The sequence below is a fragment of the Athene noctua genome, chromosome 13, assembly GCF_965140245.1.
Source record: "Athene noctua chromosome 13, bAthNoc1.hap1.1, whole genome shotgun sequence".
NCBI lineage: Eukaryota > Metazoa > Chordata > Aves > Strigiformes > Strigidae > Athene > Athene noctua.
This window is the reverse complement of record NC_134049.1, coordinates 6,394,538-6,409,424: the sequence shown is the minus strand read 5'-3', so window position 1 is coordinate 6,409,424 and position 14,887 is coordinate 6,394,538. Positions and strand designations below refer to the sequence as shown.

At 38.9% G+C, this 14,887-nt stretch overlaps 1 protein-coding gene across 3 annotated transcripts in view; it reads left to right on the top strand.

Annotated features, from left to right (window-relative positions):
* Window positions 1-14,887, top strand: part of IL16 (interleukin 16) — a 36,488-nt gene that overhangs the window by 16,879 nt on the left and 4,722 nt on the right. For 2 of the 3 annotated variants that reach the window (XM_074916914.1, XM_074916912.1), the window contains exons 5-16: window positions 622-715; window positions 1,154-1,296; window positions 3,360-3,470; window positions 4,726-4,840; window positions 5,036-5,109; window positions 5,203-5,416; window positions 6,521-6,638; window positions 7,835-7,967; window positions 8,817-8,904; window positions 9,622-10,100; window positions 12,198-12,339; window positions 13,548-14,616. In XM_074916914.1, the coding sequence (XP_074773015.1) occupies window positions 622-715; window positions 1,154-1,296; window positions 3,360-3,470; window positions 4,726-4,840; window positions 5,036-5,109; window positions 5,203-5,416; window positions 6,521-6,638; window positions 7,835-7,967; window positions 8,817-8,904; window positions 9,622-10,100; window positions 12,198-12,339; window positions 13,548-14,616 (2,780 nt within the window). Of the gene's footprint in view, window positions 1-621; window positions 716-1,129; window positions 1,297-3,359; window positions 3,471-4,725; window positions 4,841-5,035; window positions 5,110-5,202; window positions 5,417-6,520; window positions 6,639-7,834; window positions 7,968-8,816; window positions 8,905-9,621; window positions 10,101-12,197; window positions 12,340-13,547; window positions 14,617-14,887 lie in introns of all 3 variants that reach the window. The other variant, XM_074916915.1, reaches the window with a different exon arrangement.

Here is a 14,887-nt window from a genome sequence, read left to right as displayed (position 1 = left end):
AACGTTTTACCTACAAGTTTTTAAATGCTAGAATTAGTGGCTATAGTTTCAAAAGCAACTAAAAGTTTCCAAGTAGAAAGGGTTGGATTTTTGGAAAACACTAATATCTAGTCCTCAAAGATTTTTAAACACCTGGATTGTATTTTGACTAAAAACCATCCCTCCGAAACCAGCAGAAGTTAGACACCTATCCACCACTTCAAAGCCGGGCCTAAGAATTTTTCTTTTTAAATAACACCCTTCTAAGATGATGGAAACTCAGTACCAAAAAGCACCACTTATCTCCAGAAATTAGACAAGCATGGCTACAGTTTACCCATACCTCAAAGTATTAGTCTGTCTGAATCAACTGGGGGTGTCCAATTAATTTTATGTCCATTTTGACTAAAGGCCAGAATCTATTTCTATGTTATTACTCTGGCAAGTTATAATCATGCTTATAGGAAAGTTTTAAGCCATATTCTCCTTTATCATCCTATTTATTTTAAATAATTAATTTTGATTCAGGCTGAAATTTGTGCAAGCCAAATTAGGAGAAATTTTATTTTTAAGTTTTGAGAATTTCTTGCATAGCGATAGATTTTTCTTTTATGTGGTTTTTTTGTTTGTTTGTTTGTTTAGGAAACGCCAGCCTGTAAGGAAAAGCCTCTGGAAATACAAAATGGTTTTCTGCACAGTAAAGCTGCATGTCAACGGACTCGCAGTAACTCAACCAGTAAGTTGCAAAGAAGTAATCTTTTCTCTTGTAATATTTGGGGAGCACACAGCACATCACTTCATTGTGATGTTAGAAGAAATTGCATCTCTGTCCAAATTTAGGCTGGGATCCTCAGCTAAGAGTTACTGATGCATAAAAACATCAGCTTTCATACTCACAATATTCTAAAGTTAGTTTGTGCATAAGCATTCCATTTTACGTTTTTTAAGGTGTATTCTAAACAGGCCAACACTCTTTTGGCAGGGAATGTTTGCTTTTTACTATATTTAACATGAAAGGCTCTCCCCCCAGTGAGGACTGAAAAGATGACTCCCTTCGCAGAGAGATTTACAAGAGGAAAAATATTTCTAAGTAACATTTATCTGATAAAATGAACATGCAGAAAAGTCCAACAATTGAGAAATAACTCAGCCTCTCTCCCCCCCTATCTGACAGGTGTAAACCCGTACTGGATAGAGGAGATGGACTGCACGACGCCCCGGAAAGCCGTGCCCTTCAGAGACCGGCAGCCCCACGCTCTCCACACCAGCCGCAAATCTCTTTCCCAACAGCTGGACTGCTCTGGAGGGAGAACATCAGTAAGTGCTGCGGGAAATCACCCAAAAAACCAGACAAAACTGCTTCCAATAAGAATCTCTCAAAGACCTTGGCAGTCATGTTTCTTGTCAAAACCTACCTTCCCTGAAGGCCTGTCAGGGAAAATGGCGGACACCTGCTTCCTCCATGTCTTAACCCCATCCCTCCTCTGTGAGGAGAGCGGGAAAGGCTCTGTGCCAGAAAAACCCCATTTCTTCAGCAGCTTCTCCCTCCTGTTGCCCCAGCAGGTGTTACAGTGTGTGTAAATGCCCCTGTGTGGTTCACACCACCTTGGTAGCCACCCGGAGCCGCCTCAAAGCTCACCACTGAAGAGGCCCTTCCCGGGCGTCTCCCCGCCGCTGGCCGTGGAGATGGTCTGGGATTGTGGCTGATAAAACCCCGGCCTGAGCTTTGGGCCCCACCTCCACAAGCCTTCTGAGTCACCTCCGTTGACCCAGCCATGGCCACAAGCAGGTAGGGACTTGCCTCATGGCTGGTAATCGCTGCCCTCGGCCACACTGGCTGGGTGAAGCATCGCCCTTTCTGCCCCGCAGTGAACCAGACATATTTAAACAACCCTCTTTACAATCTGACAGTCTCTTGCTCTCCAGATGGATACCAAGCGATTCACCACCGCTAGGAGAGCAGAGGCTGGTCAGGGTAGAGAGGATGTGGATATCTATGGCTGAAGGTCCCCAGGCTCAAGCCTGGAGTGGGGAGATGGAGGTGAAGCTCCTCACACTCTTCTGTCACCTCCTGCCCTGACTGAGGCCTGGCTGGGAGACTCGCCACTGCTCCTCTGTCTTCTCCTGACCCATCTCTCACCCTGGGGGCACCACAGCCTGACCTAGGCTTTAATGGGGTGAGGAGGTGACAAACTGCATCACAAACCCCAACCAGACAACACTTGTGCAGACAGACAACCCCCCAGGGATTTGCTGGGCTTCCTGCTGCTCAAAGGTCCTGCATGGGCAGGTGCTGCTCCTTGGCAGAGGGGACACATCCCTGGTTTGGGTATCGTCGCCACCCCCACCCCACCCTCGAAATACAAAATATACCCCCTCACACAGAAACAAAAGCAACTTGAAAACTTCTGATTCCAGATTCAGAAGACTCACAACAGAATAAGCAATCACCCCAAACTGGCAGAAGTATACCTTTTGGAGAGTAGCTTTTTGGTATTGCAGACATTTCCTTCTAAATCATGTTCCCGATCCCATGTTGAATAAATAATCTTGTTTTCATGTCAAAATTAAAACTTATTTTCTTGCATATGCAGAAGTCGAATTTTTGGCTGATGTTCCACACACTTCAACACCTGTTTCAGTTTGCTGCATTTAAAACAAAGTGTTGAACTCTCTTGGACTTGTAATGAGTGCAATTAACTCTGGCCCTGCTGAACTTCATGCATAGTTAGCTTTAGGTAATGACTTTTGTCAGTGCTTAAATTAGTTTGTAGTACCCAATTCCTTGTTCAAATAGGAAGTTTTTATTAAATAATTCATTAAGGTTCATTAAACTGGGACAAATCTCAGGGGCTTGAGTTAATAAATCCACTATGTGTGGAATGGAGGGAGGAAAAGCTTACCTTGGTTATCAAGGAAAAAGGATGTGCTTCACCTCTTTCAGCAGTAGAAAGAAGCCTGTGTGTCCAAGATAAAGTTATTTGGTCTCAAGATGAGGAAAGAAGTTAGAATTTCTTGTTTCTTAGTTTAGTTCTGAGGCAAAAGTTATAATACTTGCTTAGGACCCCTAATGGCCGCAAATGGGATTTTAGCATGGAGAATCAAATGAGAGCACAAATAGATGTTTCTACAGCATTGCACCACTTCAAAGTTTCCTTCTGGTTTAGTCAATGCAGGACAATTTCAGTGAGCAGTGAATGTCTGAATAACAAGTGGCTTCTGAAAATTAGAGAGAAATTATTTTTTTTCTAAAAAAAAAAAAAGTCTTTAGTACCATCAGTTGTAAGGAAGAAAATTTGAAATAAACAAGTTGTCCTAAGGTTATGTCCAAGAATTTCTGGGTCTGCATTAAAATGCTATTTTTTTTTTTTAATGTTCAGGCAATTTCGAGGCCATCTAGATCACTAAGTACAGCACAGCTAGTGCACACATCCTGTGGCTTACAGGCTTCAGTAATCTCAAACATCGTATTGATGAAAGGACAAGGGAAGGTAAGACTGGCTCTATTGATTTACCATAGAGTTTTACTTCATTTCACAAATGTAAACGGCGAAGTGCAGGGAAGTGACTTCAGGTATTAAGGCTGAAGCTAGAAACACCAATGCTGACATTCACTGGTACCCTTTTTGGCAGCTGGAGGTAGGCTTGAAATCATAGACTCTGTGTCATCCGTAGTGCACTAGCACAGCAACCTTAGAGCTTCCTTTAAGTCAGAGTTGAGCCATAAAGACAGGTCTGTTGAGAAGGAAAACAAGAGCTACCAAGAATACACAGGACCTCAATAAAAACCAGTAAACATTTGCAAAACCCACAATAGAGTCTGAGGAAAGACAGGACATAGCTGTATCTGCAAAAGTAATGCTTAAAAAAGAGAATACAGAAGGTATGAATGTAAACACATAGCTTCTGAACTTATTGAATAAGGTTCCGAATCTGTTAATTAATAACCTTTTCAGTTAAAATATTTAATATTTCATTTATAACTATTTAAGCGGTGAGATGACTCTCAGAAATCATTCCATAAATTATGATGAAGATCATCATTTACAAAATAATAATTTGCTGTCTGTATTTTGGGAGCCTATTGGGATTTCATCAGCACAGTACTTTTAGTTTTCATTTGAGGGACGTTAAATAGCTTCAGAGGTGTTAATTAGTCTTGTGACACCCTCCTAAGGAAAGCAGGTAGTGTTTGACTTTTATATAAGGGGAGAAAGGGCAAAAAACAAGTAGATGAGAAGTATCTACCTACAAAGGTCTATTGATGTTGCTTAAACTTAGGACACTGTACTGGGTCTGGCTGAGCTGGAATTGGTTTTCCCCTGGGAGAGGGTGAGAGAGAGATATCTCCACAAGATCTCCGTCTGTGTGTCTGAAGTTAGTAGTAATATAGGGTGGTTTTCATCAATCTCATTTATGGGAGAGGAAACTAAGGAGAAGAACAGATAAATTAATCTCTCAAGACTTCTTATTGGTTCAAGGACATAAAAACCAGAATTTAGACACCTTCCTGTGTGTTTACAATAGTGAATTAACAGATTGCAACAAACAAAAAACAAATAATGCGGGTATTCCACTGACATTTTCATTTGCTTTTACTAGTGGCATGTTGTTGACTATTTTTTCATGGATTATACTACTCCATTGACTAGTACTGCCCATATAGGTAACACAGAAGAAAATGCAAATAAACTATTATGAGAACTGAACCTGGGCTCTCACACACTGTCTTTTTCCATAAATTAGGGTTTGGGCTTCAGTATTGTTGGAGGGAAAGACAGCATTTATGGACCAATAGGCATCTATGTCAAAACTATCTTTCCTGGTGGAGCTGCTGCTGCTGATGGAAGGCTACAAGAAGGTGGGAAATCCCTCTTGTCTCCCTTTCCCCCCTCCAGATTCCCAAAGAATGATACTTAAAGGCAGATTAAAGAGAAGCTGATATGAGCCATAAGTGACTTTTATACCTGCATCCATTATTGCATTTGAAGACTCCTTTTGAGTACCTGTATGTATCATGTAATATTAACAGTATAGTTTTTCTCTTTAAAAACAGGTGATGAAATCCTGGAACTGAATGGAGAATCCATGCACGGATTAACACATTATGATGCTTTACAAAAATTCAAGGTGACATACTCTCCTTCCAGAACAATTTTTGTCTTTACACACAACATGCATGCAAACTCAAGCCATTCATGATTTATTTTTTCTTTTTATCAGGCCAAAAAGGGTCTTCTGACACTTACAGTCAGGACAAGCTTCAGCACGCCTCATTCTGCTTCCAGCTGTCTGTCACCCCACTTGTGTCACTCACTGAGCTCCAGTACGTGCATAACCAAAGAAAACAGCTCTTTCAGTTCAGAAGGTGCAGCATTCTCATTAAATGCTACAAAGCCCAATGACAGGGTCATAATGGAAGTTACGCTAAACAAAGGTAAGTGCTAAAATTAACTGAGCAATGTCAAACAAGGCACTGATTGACAAAACACTGTTCATTTGCTCTCTGAAAGTCTTTCCTCACTAACCTGATTCTTTTCCTGAACTGTTTTTTTTTTTAATACACTAAATTAGATCTTGGTGCCTGTCAGTGCTAACAACTATCTATCATCAGCAGGATTTTGAACACCATCTGTCCTCAAGAGCCAATCATTCTTTTTTTTTTTCGCTCAAGCACTAGAGTCACATTCATATCCTTCATCTGAAAAAGTAAACCTCTTGGCAACAACTACCAATTATTAAGCAGGTTATGCAACTCATACCCATAATTATGCAAGCAGTTAATTTCATTCTTGAAAAGGCTTAAAACCAAATAAAATACATAAGTATATCTTGTAGTTCTTTCACCTCCTCTCCAACTGTCATCATCTACTATTTATAAACAACCACAGGCAGAGCGAAATAAACTTTTAAATATGGGGACATTAAAGCAGTGAACAAAGCAAAGTCTCTATAAGGTAACTGTATGACACACAGCGTGGGATCTGACATCAGAGTGATTGTCCAGAACAAAGAGGGTAAATTCACAAAAATCTTATTTATATAATACATATAAATGTATTATATAAAACAGAAAGTGGACTGAGATGATATAGCAAACAATAGCCATACATCCTTAATTTTTGTTTGCTTTTTTCTTTAATTTTTGTTCTTTCTTTTCCCTATTCTGTCTCCTTGTAAAGTCATTTCAATTCTTCTGTAATGGGAGATAATTTGCAAAATAAACCTGCATTGCACTGTGTCTGTGACACACCAGTAATGAATTTCAAACCAGATCTTGGAACCCCACAAGTAATATTGGTGTGTGCTCACTTTAATAATGAAGGTGAAAAAGAATAGAAAGAAAAAAAAAAAAAAGGAAAAAGAAAAAAGGGGTAGGAGTAACACCTAATAATGAATGTGAAACATTCCTGAACGCAAGACTTTTGTTCTGGTTTGTATAGAAAAAAAAAAAAAAAAATTGAAGAGAGTTTTTAAAAAGGTCTCTCCAATGGTTTGTTTTGACTGCTTCTTATATTTTTTTTTTTATTAATTCTTTCAGAGCCAGGTGTTGGCCTTGGAATCGGGTTATGTAGCATCCCTTACTTCCAGTGTATTTCAGGGATTTTTATTCACACCCTCTCACCAGGTTCAGTGGCACATATGGATGGGAGACTCAGGTAGGATGAGAATGAGTGTCTGCCTTATGCCAAAAGTTTTTCATTGCTCTGGTTTATGGGTTTATTTTTGACCTGTTTGGGCAGGAAATCATAGTGCTTTCTGGGAGTTTTGGGTTTAAGGCATATGCACTTTTCTGAGGGTTTGAGCATGTGTATTTAGGATATGTGGGTTTTCCAGATATATAGCAACCCACTGAAATTATTTTCTCTTGTCCAGGCTGGGCTAGCTTTGAAGGTCTTAGACAAGCACATAGCATTCTTCCTGGAGATTTCCAAATGCAAAAGTGTCTGGAAAACCCCAAACATATAGCATAACCTGCTTTGTTTGAGCACTAGTTTTTCCTGATAACAGGCTCCTCCAATTCTATCCCTTCTTGCCCAACAGAAATACAGATTTGCTGAAATGAGCTTCAGTGGGAGTGTAGAAATTAACTTTGTAAGATTTATGACCAATTAGTAGTGTGGAACATATTTAGAATTGAACAGAACACAGCATTTTCAGTGCAGGCTTTTTGATTTAACTTTAGGTGCTCTGTAACCCTCCTCTCTACATGCCTAGGACTTTAGCTGAAAGAACTGTGGTCTTAAACTATTTGCAGGGTTGTATGATATGAATTGTTGCCTTCAGTCATTCTCTTAATGTATGTGGGTATTTGCAGTAGAGCAGAGAAAGGCAGTTTCAGTTTCCATGTGGGCCAAATTTGTAATTCATTTAAAAAGATTCAGTCTAGCAGCCAGCAGGACTACAATAGTTTGTCATCAGAATTTTTCTATTAACAAATTATTCATATGTAGCAGAAACACAATATCCTTTCTGACCTTAAATAACACTAGCAGACCATAAAGATGTGAAAAGTGAATTGTTAACTTGAAAGGAAGGAAGGAAGATGTAGGTGGAAGCAGCAGCTAGGCTGCGTACAGCATAAAGATCACAAAGTGTGCACAGCTGAACATGAAGAAAACTCAAAGGTTGCATGCAACAAGGAGGTTAGTCAAAAACCCCTTTGATGTCCAGCTCATTTCCCATTCCATTTTCTGTAACAGGAACAGAGAGAAATAGTGTTTTAACCTGAACAAATTAGAGGTCAACCACATTGATTTGCTTTTTGTATACTTTCACATGCATGAGACAAGGTTGGGAGAAAATCTGTTTTGTTCACATCCTCACTTATTTATTTTTTTTAATATCTCTGTAGGTGTGGAGATGAAATTATTGAAATTAATGAAGCTTCAGTACAAAATACGACCCTTAATGAAGTTTATGCTGTGCTAAGCCATTGCAATCCTGGTGCAGTGCAGATTATTATTAGCAGACACCCTGAGCCACAGGTAGCACACTGCATTCTTTCTGACATTCTGTAAAGCACTTACTGAGAACTAAGACGAAGGAGCAGATGATAATCTAAAACAGGTGGAAAAATGTTGATAAAAGATGCTGATCTCTTTATAAGCCTTGCTGCACACAAACAAACCTGAGATATGCACTATCTTAAATATAATCATGTAGGATTTGAAGAGCACTCGAGACAGTCTTGCATGAGCTTCTGTGCTGTGAATAAGAAAAGCACAGAAATAACATTTAAGGAATAAACCAAATTATATTTCTTATGCAAGGAAGCATTCTCAATAGTAAGAAAATAATTTGCAAGAAGGAACATACCCCCCAAAAAAAGAAAGAAATATTTATACACCTCTCTTTCGGTAACTAAAATTCAAGTCTTGCCCAGCCAATATTTATAATTAAATTCAAGGAAGATATTTTGTTCTTGCAAGATTTTTTTACAAAATGCTTCCTAACACTGAATACTGTAAAAATTATTATCAGGTTTAAATAGTTGCCTAAATGATCATAAAAACACGGTATCAAATTATCCTATACTGGCAAATCCAGAACTCCACTTCTAATGAAGTACGCAAAAGGGCATTTTGAAAGACCCTATTTTTTCTAAACAACCAACAGCACATCCATAAATATATTTCACTTATACTGGAATATATACAAATATAATGGTGTGCACTTAGCTTTAAAATTAACTGATGTGTAATATAACTAGCTCTATTCGTTTCCATTAGACGATGTGCAGGATTTGGAAATCTTTGTGAAAGGAATAAATGTTTAAATGTTACTGATCACCCCACAGCAGTCTCACAGGAGTATAATGGCATGGTATTTCCTAGGTGTCTGAGCAACAGCTAAAAGAAGCTGTTGCACAAGCTGTAGAAAACAACAGATTTGGAAAGGAGAGACACCAGTGGAGTACTGAAGGTAAGGGAATAATTATATTCACTGAAACATGGCAATTTTGTCTTAAAAGTTATGTAGGATAAATACATGCTGTATTAGAAACCTTGGTAACATTCAGGTAACCCAGAGCAGAAAGCAAGAGGAGGAAACCTCACAGGACAGTGCTCCTAGCATGCCTCCTCAGGTACATTATCAGGGTGATAAGACAAGACCACATCTGTCTGATTTCCAGCAAAAATTTTTGTGCAAACTTCCTCTCACTGTTGCTCATTCTTTGCAATTCATAACCTCCACGTAAAGCTTTTCAAACAAGTGTCAGTAGGTGACAGGACTATGATAACAAGGAACTGCACAATGCAGGTGATGTCCTGGGGGCAAACAGCTTGTTAATCCCCCTCGTGAGGAAAGGTGAACGCAGTCATGGCTAGAGCTATTTGCCCCGTTCAGACATCCTCCCACGGTAACATATTGCAATGACACTCCTTTTATTGCCCTCATTTCTTCTAAAGGATCAAGGGGAACAGAATCATCATCAGTAAAACTATTATATATATATAGGGAAAATATATCATTATTTTGCTGTCCAAGAATGTAACTCTTGGACTCTTTGGTCTGCAAGCCTTTGCATCAACCAATGATGGTATTTAGCTATTTAACTGCAAATTTATTCAGCTGGATCTTAGAAGTGAGCACTGTGCATGTATCAGAACAGATGTTTTGAACATGTTCCTCATACAGGTGTTAAAAAACTAGAAATGAGCTGGCACGGAAGACACCCATGTGAAAAACATATTGAAAGGAATGCTGCTCATGGCAGCCACAGGACACAGAAGCTGATGACCCGCTCCAGCAGTGACAGCAGCTACAACCCTCGGTCATCATGTAGTAACGGTGCTGCATACCAACTGGCTGACTTGAAAGCAAGAGTACATACCATTGATGTACCAGTTACCAGACAACCGAGCCTGCTGTACTCATTGTCTGGGAATAATTCAGAGAGAAATTCCCCTCCTACTTGTAGTGAAGGAGGTCGACCCTTGCAAAACACTAAGAAATCATCAGAGATCCTCGTTAGAAAACCTAAATCATCAAAGCCCAAACCTCCTCCAAGGAAATATTTTAAGCAGGACTGTACATGTAATGATGACCAGTGTGACACAGACAGAAAAGAAAAGCTTGCATCAGAAGTGGCTGTATCACCTTCTGCAAGTGTTCAGGTAAAGCAAAATTTGCAAAATTTTTCTTTTGTTTGCATGTTTGTGAGGCGGGGGAAGGAGGAAGGCACAGTGACTTTGTGTGATGGCAGCAAGAAGGGCAGAGAAGAAAGAAACAGTGTATGTACATGGGGGGAGAGGGAAGGGGATGAGGCTCTTCTATTTTCAAAATAACATATGTATCTTAACCAAGGCGGTTCAGTTCAAAACGTGACAGTAAAACTAAAGTCAGAAGGCGGAGAAGTGTCTGAAGAAAATTTCTTCCGTATCAAGGAATCTGAGTTAAAATCCCAGTGAGAGCAGCAGCAAGAACAAATTTGAGTCCCTCACTGCCACTCCTCATGAGCATGTGCACCAGTGGTATTGAGCACTCTCTGGTTCCAGTGCAACTGGAACAGCAATATGCTCTGGGCTTGGACTGCACAGCCTCTGGTGTCAGCTTGGTGGGGTTGATTCTAACCTCAGCACTCACAGAGACAAACCATTTATGAAGTAGTGAAGTCGTGAAACAATTTGTTTCAGTTGTGGATTTTCAGTGGAAGAAAGCACTAAACATTATGTACAGCAGGTAATCTTGGTCTCATACAAACTTCTTGAGCCCAGAGGGTACTAGATAAACACATTTAACCTGCAAGGCACATACATATTTGTTGATGAGCTCCAGTAGTTGAAAACTGATTATATATTTGTACATTGTTAAATTTCAGTTCCCTCTCTTGTCTAAGGTAGAACAGAAAGACAGTGTTTCACATTTGCATGAGTGTGAGGGATTGTGAGATCTGCATGTTGAAACAAAGTTGTGGTTTGTTTAAAAATGAAACCTGTTTCCCCTGGGTTTAGTAAGATGACAGTAAAAACGAACAGATCTCAATGCAATGCAAAAAAACCCCACACCAGTTCCCAAGCTGCAGAGATTAAGATAGAATGATACACCTCAGACGGAAGTCTGTGTATAGTATTAATATCCAAAAAAGTTTAAATTATTCCCCAAACATTTTGTATTACGCAGTGTGAGTCCTGCATACCGCTGTTTTATAGGTTCTGTAGATTACGAAGTTGCTTTTTCATAACCAAGAAAGCTTAACTGATATTTCTGATTGTGCTTTAAACTGAGTCAGTAAAAAGGCAGGTATTACTGGCATCAGTAAAGAGTAAGATCAAACTGTATGTTCACAGTGCTCCCAAACTGGCTACTTACTGAACGTCTGACGTCCACATCTAACAGCAACAGAACACAAGTGAAACTTTCGAGAAGGACCCTAGTAAGCAGGGGATGGAGAAAGGATTTCCTAGAATAAGAAAGTTGCATAACAAACATGACCCCATTACAGAAAAGCTAAGAAGTTGTTCCATTACTGATTTCTTCAGAACAATCTCATTTGTTACTAGACCTTCACTCTGTCCTGTTTGTAGTCCCGAAGTTTATCCACGTGGCTGAGAGCTCTTCCAATGTCACAGCAGAGCAGATGGTAACTTGGTATCATTGGTACAAAGAAATAAAGTAACTCCAGAGCATGGGTTAATGATGTTAATAGCGGCACTTACTGCAACCTCGAACTCATCCTCTCACCCTATGTTTCCAGCCAAAACCAAGAAAGGGAGAGCTCTGAAACTGCAGTAAAAATTTAGCTTATCTAGCCTATATTTAAGGGCAAAAGGCTCCAACGGAGAAGAGAGTTAAATATGAAGTTAGAGGAAATTTGCTTAACTGGTCTGCAAAAGTCTGCAGAATGGCTGATTTTACAAAAATTAAAATTATAGCAGGCAGTCTTTTAGTTTATTATATAATGTTTATCACTAAAATTTTGAGATGGTAATTGCATTTTTTCACAGTTTACAAGTGTAACCATAAAGCGTCATGCCAGGCATTCCAGAAGTATAGAATAAATTAAGTCCTATGAGGATTACATCCCAACCAGAAGTGAAAGCTTGATTTCTATTCAATATTTCTTTTCAGATTAAAAACAAATTAAAATATGTTGGGTTTTGGTGGTTGTTATTTTTTGGGGGGGGGAGGGGGTTGGGGTTCAGATTCGGATTCATATATAGTGTGGTTTGTATAATTACATTCTGACACACTTCTGTTTCCTGTTTGTTCAGCAAGAAGTTGGAGAACCAATGCTAGAAGGACATCAAACTGATGTAACCCACAGTGTTTTTACCACTTCTCCTACAGCATGTGATACTGAACACATAACTGCTGATCCAGTGGGCAGAGATCAAGAAAGAAAAGCAAACTTAGGTATGTTTAAGTCGATGAACTTTTTTTTTTTTTTTTTTTCCAGCTAACTTAGCAATTAGTTTGAATTCCAAAATGAGTATCAAGATGACTTCACCTTTCTCTTTAAAAGTAGGCTTCAATCCATATCTGTAAATTTTGGAGTGAACAGATAGATTTTAAAATTATTGATTAATCTTTGAAAAGAAAGAAAACAATATAAAAATAAGCACAATAGATGATTTATGGTAAAAACTGTTAATGGACAGGTACCTGATTGTATTTCTTCACATGAAACTGCTTATTGATATTGAAAATTTGGTATTAAAGGTTAGTTTTAGCATTTCTAAAGGACATTTTTACACATAGTTTCAAGGCTCAAGTGTTGCAATGGTAAAACCACTGATAATAAGTTAATATTTCGTTGTGCTAGTTAGAATTAAGGAAACTTAGTGTTAAGAGAACTAGAGAATCTCAAGAAGTCTCTTACAATCTAAACAGCTATGTAATTCTGTAACTTCTGTCTCAGATCATTTAAAAAAATGATGCCATATAAGGAAATATTTTTATTTACACTGAAGCAGGTAACAGTAACTGTGCAACTGCACAAAAAAAAAGTTTGCTGCCATTCAGCTCTACCATGTCTAACATTAAAATGCTTAATCAGTCTGTGATGTAAAAAATAGTCCTACATTGGAATTAAATTTTTACTTACTAGAAAAATACAACTGGAAATACCTGCACAAATTAAAGAAATCATAAATATTAATCAAAGATCTTCATGGAAGAGCATTTTTAGAGTGGGATATACTTATAAAGGTAGGAAAGAAAAATTATTTTTTAAAAGAATTTACTGTAACATCAGCTTCTTCACTAGGCTGCAAACAACATTGCAATTTTAGCCTTCTATTTTAACTGTTATATCTTATATGATGACTTCAGCACCCCAGAATTTCAGGCTACCGTTAGAAGTTGAAGGCCCTTTAGAAAAGGGTTCTTGTATATAAGCACGTAAGAGCCTTGTTTCTCAATTAATTTCAGTGTCAGGAATCAGAACTTGCAGATCAGGAGTGGTGAATTTTAAAAAATAGTTTAAACTTCTTTAGAAACAAAAAAAATATCCATTGGAAGCTTGAATGAAGTTCGAATTTAATGAATTGATAACAATGCATAGATAAAGAATGGAGAAGTTGAAGGAGGCTTTGCTTATAATCAATGTTTCTCTAATACAGGGAATCCACTTTCATCAATACAAAGGCCAATACTTAAAAGACAAGCACGGGTAGATTATAGTCTTGATACAACAGAAGACCCTTGGGTTAAAATTTCTGACTGCATAAAAAGCTTATTTAATCCTACCATGAGTGAAGACAACGTCCACTTAGATTTGCAACCTGGTATCAACACAGACAAAGAGAATAAAAATCGAAGCACCTCAGAGACAGTTCTGAAGAAATCTGAATCTGAAATAGTCAGTTCAAAAGTGCTAAAATCAGATGAAAATGACAGTGTGAAAAAGGGTCCTCCTGTTGCACCTAAGCCAGCCTGGTTCCGCCAAAGTCTGAAAGGACTGAGGAAAGGAAATTCAGATCTAAAAACACCAGCAGATCAAAGTCGTCCTGACCTTGAGAGTATTTCCAGCTTATCCCGTGTCTCTCCTAGGGGATCATCAATAAAACAAAGAATAAGCTCATTTGAATCCTTGAGTGCTCCGCAGTCACCTGAAAAAATACACCGAAGGCTTAGCCTGAAACCATCAGTCCAGAAAGAGCACTCTCCCAGTGCAACGGGGTCAGAAGCAGCTCCAGCCCATTTAAACCAAGACTTCCTTCAACATTGTGAAACTAGCCAACAGCAGTCACCTGTGGTCACGGGTACAAAGAGCCTAGATCGATCTTCCTCTCCCAGGGAAGTCCTTGCAGCGAGCTCAGAGAAAACCAACAACGCCAGCACTGAAAATTCCTCCGGTCTCTTATCTACAGAAGCCATTGCAACCTCCCCTCTCGTATCAGTAGCCAAAGCACACAGCCTAAGATCACGAAGCTTCCCACTTACTGCTACCCAGTCTTGTGAGATGATGAAGTCATGTGATGAAAAGTGTAGCAAAATCTATTCCATCAGTAGCCAGGTGTCATCTGCTTTAATGAAATCTCTGCTTTGCCTTCCTCAGTCTCTAGCCTCTTCTGGAAACAGCACATGGGAAACTCCGGACACATGGTCTCAGTCCTCTGTGGAGGAGGATGGGACTTCTCTCTCACCTGCAAGTGAGAATCACCACCTGGACACTGGGTTTTCACTAAAGTAAGATTCCGTGTTTAAAAATCAGATTTATAGATCAGTACTGGTGAGCATCTGTGCTGATCCTCTGACATATTAACATTCTAAGGTAGCAGCACATCACAGTAAAGCACAGACTAAGCTAAAAACTTTTTACAGCACCAAGGTTGAATGACTCATATGACTGTTACACTTATTTTAAATTTGTACTATATAAGTGCATGTATATCTCAAACTTCCTCCTGCTTAAGAATATTTCTAGTATCTCCATGTTAAAGGAGATTTAAGTCTGGGT